At 39.7% G+C, this 13,552-nt stretch overlaps 2 protein-coding genes across 3 annotated transcripts; one reads left to right on the forward strand and one right to left on the reverse strand.

Moving 5' to 3' along the window:
• oxt (oxytocin) lies at positions 1-1,505 on the reverse strand. The gene is made up of 3 exons (XM_028579149.1): positions 1,386-1,505; positions 879-1,083; positions 1-146 (listed from the first exon to the last, which is right to left on the reverse strand). Exons 1-3 carry the CDS (start codon positions 1,503-1,505, stop codon positions 1-3), a joined length of 471 nt encoding a protein of 156 aa, XP_028434950.1.
• A 1,987-nt stretch (positions 1,506-3,492) lies between these two features.
• On the forward strand, positions 3,493-11,583 carry znf366 (zinc finger protein 366). 2 transcript variants are annotated; one of them, XM_028578459.1, is made up of 7 exons: positions 3,493-3,589; positions 5,498-6,514; positions 6,600-6,767; positions 7,400-7,550; positions 8,117-8,308; positions 9,977-10,151; positions 10,237-11,583. In XM_028578459.1, exons 2-7 carry the CDS (start codon positions 5,505-5,507, stop codon positions 10,917-10,919), a joined length of 2,379 nt encoding a protein of 792 aa, XP_028434260.1. In that variant the 5' UTR covers positions 3,493-3,589; positions 5,498-5,504; the 3' UTR covers positions 10,920-11,583. The 2 variants fall into 2 exon arrangements, with proteins under 2 accessions (XP_028434260.1, XP_028434261.1); XM_028578460.1 differs by lacking the exon at positions 8,117-8,308.
• Positions 11,584-13,552: the final 1,969 nt, after the last annotated feature.

A 13,552-nucleotide genomic window follows, 5' to 3' on the forward strand; every position in this document is an offset into this window, starting at 1 on the left:
TCATGGGTGAACTCGATGAGGAGAAGTGTGACCGCCCAGATGCAGGAGCCTGAGGATGATGTCACCGGGGTCGCTGCCTTCGAATAGGCTGGTTTGGTCATCTCCTTCCTCCTCGATGAGGCACGATTGGTCGGTGGTGCAGCTCTCTGTATAAGGATTATAAAAAAAAACAAATAAATAAGGAGTTATTAAGAACGTGGAAGATTGTTATTGCAATCATACACTTTACAAGATGTTGTTATCAGGACCATGAACCTTTACACACAGACACAGTATGTTGCTTCTTTAAGTGCAGTTGCAGTGATTTGTCCCATTTGCTTTAGCTAAATCAAAGCCTTTAATAGAATAGAAAGATACAAGAAAATCACATAAATCAATCCTATATGCATGGGTGGAAATCAACTAAGTACATTTACTCAAGTACTGTACTTAAGTAAAAACAAAAAAAAACTTCTATTCCACTACATTTCAGCGGGAAATCTTGTACTTTGTACTCTACCTACACATTTTCTTGACAGCTATACTAACTGTTACTTTACAATTCAACATTCTTAAATACCTATAATGAGCATACAGAATACAATGCATTGTTTTACAGTCTACTACACTACCCAATAGCAGCATTATGAAATAACTAGAATCAGCTCCATTTCAGTCAACTACAACATTAAAATGCAGTTTAGTATAACAGTACAACTCCATTTTGCCAAAATAGTGGGTACTTTTTACTTTTTATAGTTAAATGTTGCTAATAATACTTTTGTACTTTTACTTTTAAATGGAGGACTTTTATTATGATAGAATGCTACTTTTACTCATGTAAAGGAGGATCTGAATATTTATTCCACCACTGTCAGATTGTGCTTGGACTTCCTGACCTGCATCACAGCAGAGTCCTGAAGCAGCGCAGCGTCCTCCCTCAGACCCACAGGGTCTCCCTCCTGCCTGACAGGCGGTGAGCAGGTAGTTCTCCTCCACGCAGTGAGCTGTTTCCGGGGAGCCGAGCAGGCAGCCGAGGCCCTCCCCGCAGCAGATACTGGGGCCGAAGCAGCGGCCCCTGTCTCCGGGGCCACACGGCATGCACTGGTGGAGGAAACGATTGATTATTATTGTTTTAAACCATTTAGCATTGTTTGTTTAGAGCATATAGAGGATATTCATCATGAACTGGTGTGTCCGTTAGCTCTCTAAAGTGATATTTCAGATTAAGCATGAGAGTTTCAGTCCAAACTTAGCTTTATTATATAAGATTCAAATAAAAATGTTTGACATGTAACCAACAACTGTTTATTTAATGGAATTTTATTGTCATTTGTATAGATGTTTTTCAACATCTATTGCATATCATTCAATCCTGGAAGACGGATCCCTCCTCTGTTGCCTACCTTTCGCAGCGGTGCATCCATGATGGACCTTTTGCCACCGATAGGACAGTTAGAGATGTAACACGATGAACATACAGACAGGAGAAAAAGTAGGCATGTGGACACAGCAGCTCCAGTCATTTCTACTGAGAGTGAAAGAAAGATGGGGGGAAAAAAATAGTTAATACCCAAATATACAAAATAAACCACAGAATCTAAGCTTGACAGATATCCAGAAATCCACTGAAATAAAACTCACTTGTCGCTCAGTCTCTTGATGAACAGTAGATTTGAAGTGTTGGTTCCAGATGCTCGTCGATGCTTCTGTTCTTGGTGCCTCTGACATGTCTTATATACTTCCAGAGCTTCTTCTGACAGTGACACAGAAACCCAAAAGCCACTTAGAGATCCTTAATGAGCCTGTTTTAGTTACTATCACCTCCGGAAATGAAGCTGACCACTGGGCAGGCCGGGTCAAAAGGGCCTGACAGTTCTGTGGCCTGGTTAGCTTTTTGCTGTTGAGAATTATTACAGAAGGGCTTGTGGTTCGTGACCATGCATGTTAGAGATGACAGGAAAGTCAGAGAGGTCAGGAAGTGTAATGGAATTATTCAAAGCACGAGTGGACACGTAGTACAACTTCTGATCTGCTTTTGTATAAAAAAAAGGAGCTACATTTTAAGGATTCTTCTTGATTAAGTATATTTCCAGGACAGATGGGGGAGTTTGAAAAAAGCTGGTTTTAAAAGTCATGAGAATAAGTCCCTCTCTGATCCTGGGCTTGCTGAGCCGCCACGTTGGCTCAGAAGTGCTGAGTTTTTTGTATTCTGGATGTTTGTAAACAAACACGATGATGACGAAAAAGACTCACACACAGACACACACACACCTAAAAATATTCCTTTCTATTAATAAAGTCCTTAATTCCTCACAGGAATTGACTCATATCTGTCCAGGTCTGAGGTTAATTGGTCCTATGAGCTAATTAACACAGCTAATGATCGGCCACAACCCATAAAAGACAATCTCACTGTTTCAATGATATGAGCTCAATTACCGCAGCTCCCTCCTGATCTACTAACTGCCACCTCATCTCAATTTAAAATAAATTGATAACATTGTCTTTGTTTGCCAACTTCTGTGCCAAAAGGGAGGAATGGGACATTGAGGTGTGGACCAACATTAGTTTATTTAGATCTCAGACACACAGACAGATCATAAAACATAACTGTAGTTACCAGGTGAACATAAATAAGACAAGTTGTTGTCATAAAGTGTCACTCAGACAATGGGCCACTCTTGCCTCCTAGTGGCTGTGTTGACACCTTCTATGGTTGACACATTTCATCTTTTTAGGATTTGAGTTTTTATCTATTATGGTTTTGCAGGAAGTGGACAAACTAACAGAAATACTTATTATAAAATCAATTATAATAACATGAAATTACCATTTAGAAAGAAGAAAGAAAGAAACAATGAACAAAAGTTTTACAGGAGTGGTGTTTGTTGCAGGTTTTCTTTTTCTTTTGTGAATTGCAATGTTATAGTGAACAGCCCCTGTATAATAGACCATATGCACCTAACAGACTGACTATGAACTTTATCTGCTGGAACCTAAAATACCTGAAATATCTTTAGCTGAAATACTTTTAGTGCTGTTCACAAGCTTCACGTTTCATATTCCATCTAAAAACATAAAAGAATGATTCCCTTTTACATATGAAATCAGTCATTCCTAATATGTATATCTTTGAGCTGTAAAGAAAAAAAATAGCTGGTTTAAACAGACTGAGATCCTCTTCCATCACAGCATGCCACTTCACAGCTGTTACTGTAAACATTCAAACTGCATTGTTTTCTTGTGCAACATCAAATCTCACAATTCCTCCAAAAGCTGTGCAAATCATTATTTCATAGAGAAATGGAGATGTCTATCTAGTGTGTTTCCTTATTTTTCTGCAGGAAGGCACTAGGCTTGTTGACTTCCTCTCCCCTCCCTTCCTTCCTTCTCTCCGAAGGTACTCATCTGAAAAATGAGAACAAAGTGATTGTTCCTGTTCTCTTTCTTAAGTCACTTCAAATGCTATCCGTGGACAGGCGGCTCATTGTCAGGAGAGTTGCAGTGCAAGCAGGAGGGAGAGTAACACAGGTACAACAGCAGCAGCTGCAGCAGCACTTCAGCCAACAGCATCACAGAAAACACACATCTCTGTTACACTCAACTGGTAAGTTCCACACACACAGACTTCGCTGTAGCCTCACACACACACTTACTTAGCACTGACTGGCATTTGAGGAGGGGCTTGGTTTTTAATGGATTGTTTGGAATGCATGGTGTGGCAAAGTATAGCCCGTTGTCTCTGCACAGTGCACCTTAAGCGGGATCATATCCAGGAGAGTGTTTGAAACTACCTGAAAGGGAAAATTTCATCATGCATCTGATAAAGTAAAAAAATCATTGGAAGAAGCAGAGTAACACTCTTCTTGCATTCTGCATGTGGTTTATGTTTTCTATACTTCACTAATCACAAATTTACATTGTGTCCTTATAACATGTATTTCCATTTTTATTGATATTAAGCAACATTCCCTGTTGTTAGAGAGTGTGTTGCACTGATTTTAAGTTTTTTAAAGTATGTTTTTGCAGGAAGAAAATGACGAATTTAGAATGTAGATCATCTCATAATCTTCCTTGCTTGTTGTCATCTTTAAAACATGACTTATAGATCATTCAATCAAATTATGATGTTAATCTGGATGTTCATGTTAACAGTGTAGTAATTGATCAGTTAATTGACAGAAAATTAACAATTTTGGTAATTGATTAATCATTTGAGAAATTCTTCAAACAAAAATACCAAAATATTCTGTATTTCAGTTTGTAAATTATGATAATTTGCTGCTTTTCTTTCATTTATGAAGTTGTTAATTGAATATCTTTAGGTTTTGGTCAGAGAAAACAAACTGTTACAGGCCCTTTCAAACAATAAATGATTATATCAGAAAATAATCTGCAGATTAATTGACAATTAAAATATTCTTTAGTTGCAGCCCTACATATTATATGTGTATTTTGTGTGTATCATTTTATAGGAAAGTATTTTAACATGTAGCGGAAAATAAAGTAGAACTAGTGGTCATGCTACAGTGGATTTATATGGATCAGCAGTTTTGTTATTGATAAGCACTGAGCTATTTGCAGAAATGGATAGATATGTACAACATTGCTGGGCCCATTTTGGATGTCATGCAGAAGTACGACTAGTAGTTCCTCTCTGAGTATCAACATCATTTCACCCATTACTATTGTCTACACTAAAGTATGGACATATTAACTGCAGCGAAGATGTTATTCATAGCTATAACATCTTAACATATTACAGTTTTAAACTTATCGGTTATTTAATCGACCTCAGACTTTAGGCTGCTCATAGAGATAAAGATTAAAATGTAACAGTGGAGGAGAAAAAGAGGAAGTTGTTCCTGGCTATCAGCGCAAAAAAAAAATGAACAGAGCAGAGAAAAAAGACATGAGAAGTGAAAAGTGTGCGGGAGGTAGAGGTGAACATTTCACAGATAACTTCCTAATTTCAGGAGAGGAGGAGGTCTGTGAGAAAGAAAGAAGTGAAAGGTTTCAGGTTGAACAGCGAAAGGTGTGGGTGTTGACACAATACTGTATATGTCCCGGTTACATTCTTTCCACAGAAACCTTTAGAGAATCAGTTCCATGTCATAAATAGAAATCAGACACAGAGTCATTAGATAAACTTTTGTCCAAATTTTTTGTCCAAATTCCTTTTGCACAAATGGTGTGTCTGTTTTGGGGGCTGCAAGTATAACTACATGTATGTGGTGGAACTGAGTATTACTCAAGTACTGGCACTTTCTACTCTCAATATTGTACTTTTCACTCCACAACATTTTTTTGACAGCTGTAGTTAGTAGTTAATTTTCAGATTTATGTTTTATATAATAAGACATATGATTATACAATGTATTGTTAAAGATTAAATTGGTGATTCCTAACTTTGCTTTGTGACCAAAAAGGGGTCCTTTGTCAAAGAGACACATCCCCTCTATAAACATCTCATGAGGTTTAATTTAAATACTTATTGTACTCTTCCCTAATGCAGAAAGAAGATGGAAGCAGACAGAGTAAATTTCTCACCAGCAAGAAGTCCTCCTCTAAGCCAAGCATCTCAGCACAGTTTCTACCTAAGCCCACCTCCACTCTACATTGAGCACCCTAAATTCTCCCCTACCAGCTATCCCAGCATATCACCTAGCAGGGACACCTACAGTGCGTTCAGCCCCCCTGCTTTCTTTCCCATGCTTGGCCCCAGTTATACCCAAAAGGAAGGATCCCAAAAACGCAAAAGAACTCCTATTAAAATGGACACCCAAGGAGGTGAATCTCCTGACAGAGAAGCAGAGGAGGCAGACAAAAGCAGCAGTAAGAAGATGGTGCACCTCTCCCACATCCGCTTCTCCCTCCCATCTCACCACATTCCTTCCCCATCTCCTAAGCCTATCCCTGGTATGATCGAGCTCAACAGACTGCAGCTTCATCACAGATCACCAGGTATGAATCTACCTGCACAGGTGAAACAGGAGCCTCTCAGTCCTTCCCCTGTTTGGCCTCCCTCTCCTCTCCTCCTGCACCCTCCGTACTTCCCACCTCTCCACCACAGCCTCCTCCCATACCCCTTCTTCATGCCCGGCCCTGTCATGCACCTCTCCCCTGGTTCTTTCTACCCAAGAGAGGACCTCCGCCCTGGGCACCGGGGCCGTGACGGACCTCCTAGCAGGGGAACGACTAGTGCTGAAAAGCTCGGTCTCAACGTCCACGTGGATGACAGCTATTATGTAGACGTGGGTGGAGACCAGAAGAGATGGAAGTGTCGTATGTGTGAGAAGTCCTACACCTCCAAGTACAACCTGGTCACGCACATCCTGGGGCACAACGGCATCAAGCCACATGGGTGCCACCTGTGTGGGAAGCTGTTTAAGCAGCTGAGCCACCTGCACACACACCTGCTCACCCACCAGGGCATGAGGCCCCACAAGTGCCAGGTGTGCCACAAGGCCTTCACTCAGACCAGCCACCTGAAGAGACACATGATGCAGCACAGTGACGTAAAGCCATACAGGTAGATTAATAGTAGCAAGTGCTTTTTATTTTCAACTGTCTTTTTTTTTAACCTAATCTATCACACACTTTATCTGTCCTTCCAGCTGCAGTGTGTGTGGCAGGGGTTTTGCTTACCCCAGTGAGCTTCGCGCCCATGAGCTGAAGCACGAGAAAGGACAGGAGAACGTATGTGTGGAGTGTGGTCTGGATTTCCCCACGCTGGCCCAGCTAAAGAGGCACCTGACTGCCCATCGTGGGCCCACCTTGTACAGGTGAGTTCTAAACTGGCTCTACCCTATGCTGAAATGTCTGATTGTGTTGTTTAAGCAATAGTTGGAAATTTTTGGGAAATGCCATTATTAATTTTCTTGTTCAAATGTTAGATGAGAAGATTAATGCCACTCTCATGTCTGTACACTAAGTATGAAGCTACAGCTAGCAAATTAGCTTAGCATAAATACGGAAACGGCGGAAACACATAGCCTGACTCTGTCCAATGGTAACAAAATTGGCCACATAACCCCCCTGTATTGCACAGATTAAACGACAGAAATATAATATGTTAACCTAAGGTGCTGGAAAGAAGATTTTGTTACTTGCTTTGACTAGCTGTTCACCCTTGTTTTTGGTCTTTGTGCTATGCTAAGCTAACCGGTTGCTAGCTGTAGCTTCATATTTACTGTACAAACATGATAGCAGTACAAACATGATAGCGGATATATTTCTAAATAAAACCAAAGCCATGCTTTTATTTGTGCACTTCTTGAGCTGCACCTGATATTCTTAATGCAGCATTTTAGTTACTGTTATCTAATTCTTGGCAAGACAGCAACACATTTCCTGAAATGTTGAAGTACTGCTTTAACATTACAGTTCTCTATTTGTCTACATGTTGTTCCTGCAGGTGTGCAGAGTGCCAGAAGACTTTTCAGTACCCGAGCCAGCTTCAGAACCACATGATGAAACACAAAGACATCAGACCATACATCTGCAGCGAGTGTGGGATGGAGTTCATCCAGTCTCACCACCTGAAACAGCATACTCTCACTCACAAAGTAGGTTTAATTAACAAAGAGAAAGAGAAAAGACACAGCATTAGCGTTTGTTTGTTTTTTGACAGATGTTGGAAGTAAAAGGGTGGATTTTTGGCATCTGCCAGAGTTTTGCTGTCACATCAAGACATTTCCATTATTCCTTGTGCACATTTTGGATAGTGACAATGGCTCATAGAGTAGGCTACTTTGGCAGCTGTCTCAAAGCAATATCCCCTCAAATTCTGGCCCCTGAAACTATTTTTAACCCCTTAACATCCAGTTTTCCAGTTCTTTTATTTCCTCTTTAGGAGCCTTAAGAAAAACCTGATGCTATACTGTTTGACAGTATACATATACTGTGTAAGCAAGCCTTCATTGAAGTAGTACGATGTTCATATTTAAAGCCCATACTTTTGATGTCTTTGCATAATTTCAAACACATTTTCCACAAAAACATACTTGGTATCTTTGGAAATTTTAGATCTCCACAAAAAATCAGATGCACCTGACAGATCAGATCAGTGGGATTTTAGAGGTTAAACTAACTAGATAACTTTCTCATACCGCTACATTCTCTTGTTCTTCAGGGGGTGAAAGAGCACAAGTGTCGCATCTGTGGTCGTGAGTTCACCTTGTTGGCCAACATGAAGCGCCACGTCCTCATCCACACCAACATACGGGCCTACCAGTGCCACATGTGCTTCAAGAGTTTCGTCCAAAAACAGACTCTCAAGGCTCACATGATCGTCCACTCTGACATCAAGCCTTATAAATGCAAGGTTGGTCAAATCTAACATGTCAGATGGGGCTGTTTGCGTTGTGTTTTGGCCTTCAATTCCTCTTCGCTCACTGAGGAAAGGAATAGTTAGCACACATTGTTAGCTTAGCATAGAGACTGGAAATGGGAAAACAGCTAGCCTGGCTTTGTCTAAAGGTAACACAATGATCACAGCCAAGAACCAAACCTTTACTATTTCTTGGTAGCTGCTATTAAAGGATTTCCCCACTTTTCTGGAGTGTCTGTTTTGACCTTGGTGTTTGGTGCGAGGACTTAGACGATGACCAGATAGCAGAGAGGCTTTTGGCAGTAGGAGCCTCCTTGTCCATAGGAAGGATATCACCGCACAAACTGCCTCTCTAACAATGGCCCCCCAGCCTCCCTGGAGAACAGGGCCCTCAAATAGATTTCATCTCGCTTTCTCTGCTGCTGGAGGGAGCTTCCTGTTTTCTCACGGTCCTCTTGGACAGTTTACAGTCCCTCTCTCCTCCTGAAGGAAAGGACCACCCTATTAAAAAAGAATGCAGAGGAAGGACAGCGCAGGAGCTGCCCTTCCCTTTTCTCCTCCTGGCCCTGTCTCGATGTTGCTTCCTCTCTCTTTCTGTTTTTCTTGAGTGTGTGTGAGAGAGAGAGAGAGAGAGAGAGAGAGAGAGAGAGAGAGAGAGAGAGAGAGAGAGGGGGGGCAAAGAGGAAAAGAGGAAAACAAGGATAGCAGGAGGGAGAAAGGGTGTCTATGTATATCGGAATGCCTGCACATTCATTTATGATTACATGTTGCTCTACAACCTCAGCAATCTGAAATAATTAGTCATCTAACAAAGGAGATTTGGCAGAGAAAGAAAAATAATAGGTGGATGGTGTTTGCCTATTGTTTTCATATCCCCAAATAGTGTTTACAACAGCCAATGGCGGAAAGTGATCAAGTACTGTGCTTGCATGCTATTTTGAGCTGCTTGTACTTTACTTGTGCACTACTAATTTCTGCTACTTTTTACTTCTACTGCATTTTAGAGGGTTATCTACTTACTTTGCAGATTGAGATTTGACTTACAAAACATATAATCAACCTCAATATGATCATTTGTTGTCATTGACTAAACGGCTAACAGTATATCAATTAGTTACAATTAGCACCACCTCGGTCAATTAATATTACGTAATAAGGTAATATATATAACACTTTATATTTATAACACACATATATAACAACCAAAATGAGTACTTTACATACTTTAAATGTAACTGCTGATAATACATCAGTACGGAATTTTTATGCTGGATGTTTACTTGTGACAGAGTAAATTAGCACTGTGGTATTGATACTTTTACCTAAAGGAATAGTTTGACATTCTAGGAAATATGTTTATTTGCTTTCTGGCTGGGAGTTCGATAAAAACATACCCCTCTTGCTTATGTATGGTAAATATGTACCTTCAGCTTAGCATAAAGACTGGAAACTGGGGGAAGCATCTAGCTTGTCTCTGTCCAAAGTTAAAATGTGCCAGACTATTTCTTGGCTGGGGACAGTTTCCAGCGGAGACTCCAGGAAGTTATTGTGCCCATCTGAGTTGCAAGGAATTTGATGTCAGCCATGTAAAAAAATACTACATTTCTTATTTGGCTAATGGCAACTCACCTGGCCATACACTTCTCTCCCTTTGTCTTTCAGCTTTGTGGGAAGGAGTTCAACAGGATGCATAACCTAATGGGCCACATGCATCTCCACTCAGACAGCAAACCCTTCAAATGCCTTTACTGCCCGAGCAAGTTCACCCTGAAGGGAAACCTCACCAGACACATGAAGGTCAAACATGGTGTCATGGACAGAGGGCTGGATGAAAGATGTAAGGATGCACATATTGTAAATGGTAAATGCATTGTTTTGCTGAAAAAGTTGCTTGATGTAATTTCTTATTTCTCTGACTGCAGTGTTTCGTCAAAGAGGGCGATTCTGCTTGTCCACTCCCATGGGCCTCCTTACCCGCTTCAGCCAAGAGGAGCCATTTGATCTTTCCCAGAAGCCCCCGGGCCTTCCTAGCCTCCGTGTCTCCCAGTCGGATGGTGAGAGCGTCCCTGGAAGCTCGTGTCAGGAGGAGGATGAGGAGAGTTTGTACAGAAGGAGCCAGTACAGCCCTGAGGTGGACCCACATGAGCCGGCAGGCGAAGACCAGTACATCCCTGAGCTGAAGGAGAGAGGGCAGGGGTCTCCAGCTGTTCTAAGGCCAGGGGACAAGCAGAAACAAATATATCAGCATAGTTTAGATGAACAGACATATGAGAGGGAGTCAGGAGCAGAAGGGGGGGAACAGGTGCACCTCTTACAGTCAGAAGACATGTCTGAGATGACCTATGAGTCTGATTTAGAGCTAGGTGACCAGGTGTACCAGCATGAAACAGGCCGTAGAAAGTCTTATGATTATTACTCTGATTCAGAACTAGAAGATGATGATGATGATGAGCCAGAGCAAAGCAAACAGCAGATTGATGGCTTGTGTGATGTAGCAGAGAGGAACCAGAACAGATCAAAGACAGGTGAAAGAGTGCATCATTTGCACACAAGTGAATTCATGGGAATTACGGGTTCACAGGAGGAAAAACAAGACAAAGAATGAGAAAAAATAGAAGATAAATGACAAGAAGATGCAGGTTTTTAGGGAAGGCTGGTGTTCTTCCTAACAGGAAAGTGGAAGAAAGATGTGTAGGTCTTTAAATGAAACTGATTATGAAGAATGTGGTATAGAGATGAGCACAAAAAGCATATGGTGTTTTATAAGAGCAAAAAATAACAATGAAGTAACGGAAATACAAAACTGTGAAGCAGAAAAAACAGAACATATCATACACTGATAAACAGTCACTGAAACTAGGTTTATGTACATTTTATGAGTGAAAAAGATTTGATTGGGTTTGGTATAAAATGCAAAAAAAAAAACATTTTTACAAATTATTTTGCAATATTGACTCAAATATGCTATCCTGCCTATGACTCTTTTAAATGTGTAAATCTATGATATAATAATCAAAAACGTGTAATTGCTCAAACCAGTGTGCATGTTTGAGGTCCTTTTGTTTGTTGTTTTGCTTGTTTGTGGGACATTGTGTTAACAGACATGCCAAAGCTTGAGTTTCTTAATTCATTGAGTGTCTTTATGAATTAATCTGTGATTCTGATTAATGTTTAGATTATTTTTATATATATGCTTTTGTTAGTTCAGTTTTGTAAGGATGGCTGTGTTTTTATTGTATGGCAGTGTAATGGTGGTCACCTGAATGTGATTCTGCTAAATAAATACAAAAATAAAAGCTTGGACGCATGAACCCTTGCAATGAACCTGCTGTTTGTGTTTTTAGGCACCTTATAAACACCCCTATGACTGGTTTTAAGGAATGGTATATCACATCTCAATCCTCTCCGTCTGACACATACGTTACTAAGCCAGAGATGATTACTGTGAATTTCAAAAAGCTTGCCCTTCTCCTCTTGCTTCTCTTTCAAAGCAGAGGAAGAGGAAGAGAAAACACCTCTCCCCTTCTCTCTTTTAGGTTGTGATCAAACACCAGTGACGGACACAGTGGGTGTCCCAGACAAAGGCTTCATATGTCTGTATGATTCAAAATAAAGCATTGTTTCTGCTCATTGCAGAAGGCTCGCTGAAAATAGAAATACTAGTGGAATAATATATGTACATACTGTATATATATATATATATATATATATATATATATATATATATATATATATATATATATATATATGTATATATATATTTATACATACATATATATGTACATACATCATACAGTGCATCATGCATTGTGATATCTCACATATATCACATAAGTAATTTAGCGAAAAGGTAATTTAAAGTATAATTTACTGTGTTTCAATCCACACATTACATTTTACCGCTATACTCTGTCGTGCCAGTTCAGGTAAACACCGAGCCATTTCTTGTCAGATGAAATGCAGAACAGCCGCTTCTCTATTTCTACCATCGACGACCACCATGTCCTAAAGGACGAAACTGCAAACAGTTTGAGGAAGTTCTCACATCCTCCTCTCCTTTCCTTTCCTCACCTACACATTTCAATCCCAACCACTGGCTCCAGAGAAGAACCACAGAAGGTGGATTTACTGTTTGTTATCACTGTCTCCTATCTAGAATCAGCTCCTCTCAGCAGCATCATAATGTTCAATCTCTGAGGAACAACATGTATAACTGACCACACCTCAGAGACTTCATGAAAGATGGTGTTTCATAAGGTAATTCTATCACTCCTGTGTGTTTTTGATGAACTGAAACTTGAGAGATCATGAGAATGCAAAGATCACCCTGACACGCAGGCAAACAGGTAGATACTGTAGTGATGGGAAAATGAATCCTGTGGTAAGAATCGGTTGATAAAGCAATTGATGTAACACATTTACTGTTACACATGTTAAGGTTGGCCTTAGACATACAGTTTATATATATATATATATATATATATATATATATATATATATATATATATATATATATATATAAACACTATATCTGATTTTACAGGGTCTAACTCTGATGTTCAGGGTCTCAGAATATTTATCTGGAACAAAGTTCCAATTCAAATCTTTATCTAGATCAATAGATTCCAATTCAAATAGATAGATAGATAGATAGATAGATAGATAGATAGATAGATAGATAGATGATAATTCATTAATTAATGTGGTAATATTTAGCTTTGTCATTCTGTTGTGCTTTATTCTATTATGCTAGAGGTGATGGATAAACTCTTTTTTTTACTTTTTACTTCCTGCACATCATTTCTATGTTCTTTGGTTTTAACTTGTGCAAATGAATAAAATCAATATGATGACTAGCTTGTACAGTTGATGCTCAAGCATAAAACAGAACCCCACTAAAATTACATTGAATAAACAAATGTCTTATAATGTGGTTTTTGTTTCTCACTTACCTATTTAGACGCTAATTTGCTATATGATGTTATGGCTGTGATATAAAAAGGAAGCAGACATGAGATGTGAGTACCTGAAATACTGAAAACAAACTACATACTGACTGACTTTGCATCATTGGACCACATCCACAAACACTTTTTAAATGAGGAGCTTAGAGTGGGAATACGTTTCAGATAGGACTTTTGATAGAAATTGATTGCACACTATTGGCTCCAACAATAGCGATACAAGTACACAGCAGTGCACCACCAAATCACAACAATAGCATAGAACAGAATAAAT

Source organism: Perca flavescens, chromosome 5, assembly GCF_004354835.1.
Source record: "Perca flavescens isolate YP-PL-M2 chromosome 5, PFLA_1.0, whole genome shotgun sequence".
NCBI classification, from domain to species: domain Eukaryota; kingdom Metazoa; phylum Chordata; class Actinopteri; order Perciformes; family Percidae; genus Perca; species Perca flavescens.

What these genes read in the sequence shown, in the direction of transcription:
- oxt (XM_028579149.1), bottom strand. Translation starts at nt 1,505, where the DNA reads ATGACTGGAGCTGCTGTGTCCACATGCCTACTTTTTCTCCTGTCTGTA. An exon ending in TGGATGCACCGCTGCGAAAG is followed by an intron (nt 1,084 to 1,385) that starts GTAGGCAACAGA and finishes TTCCTCCACCAG; the next exon opens with TGCATGCCGTGTGGCCCCGG. An exon ending in AGGACTCTGCTGTGATGCAG is followed by an intron (nt 147 to 878) that starts GTCAGGAAGTCC and finishes ATCCTTATACAG; the next exon opens with AGAGCTGCACCACCGACCAA.
- znf366 (XM_028578459.1), top strand. Translation starts at nt 5,505, where the DNA reads ATGGAAGCAGACAGAGTAAATTTCTCACCAGCAAGAAGTCCTCCTCTA. An exon ending in CGTGGGCCCACCTTGTACAG is followed by an intron (nt 6,768 to 7,399) that starts GTGAGTTCTAAA and finishes TTGTTCCTGCAG; the next exon opens with GTGTGCAGAGTGCCAGAAGA. An exon ending in TCAAGCCTTATAAATGCAAG is followed by an intron (nt 8,309 to 9,976) that starts GTTGGTCAAATC and finishes TTTGTCTTTCAG; the next exon opens with CTTTGTGGGAAGGAGTTCAA.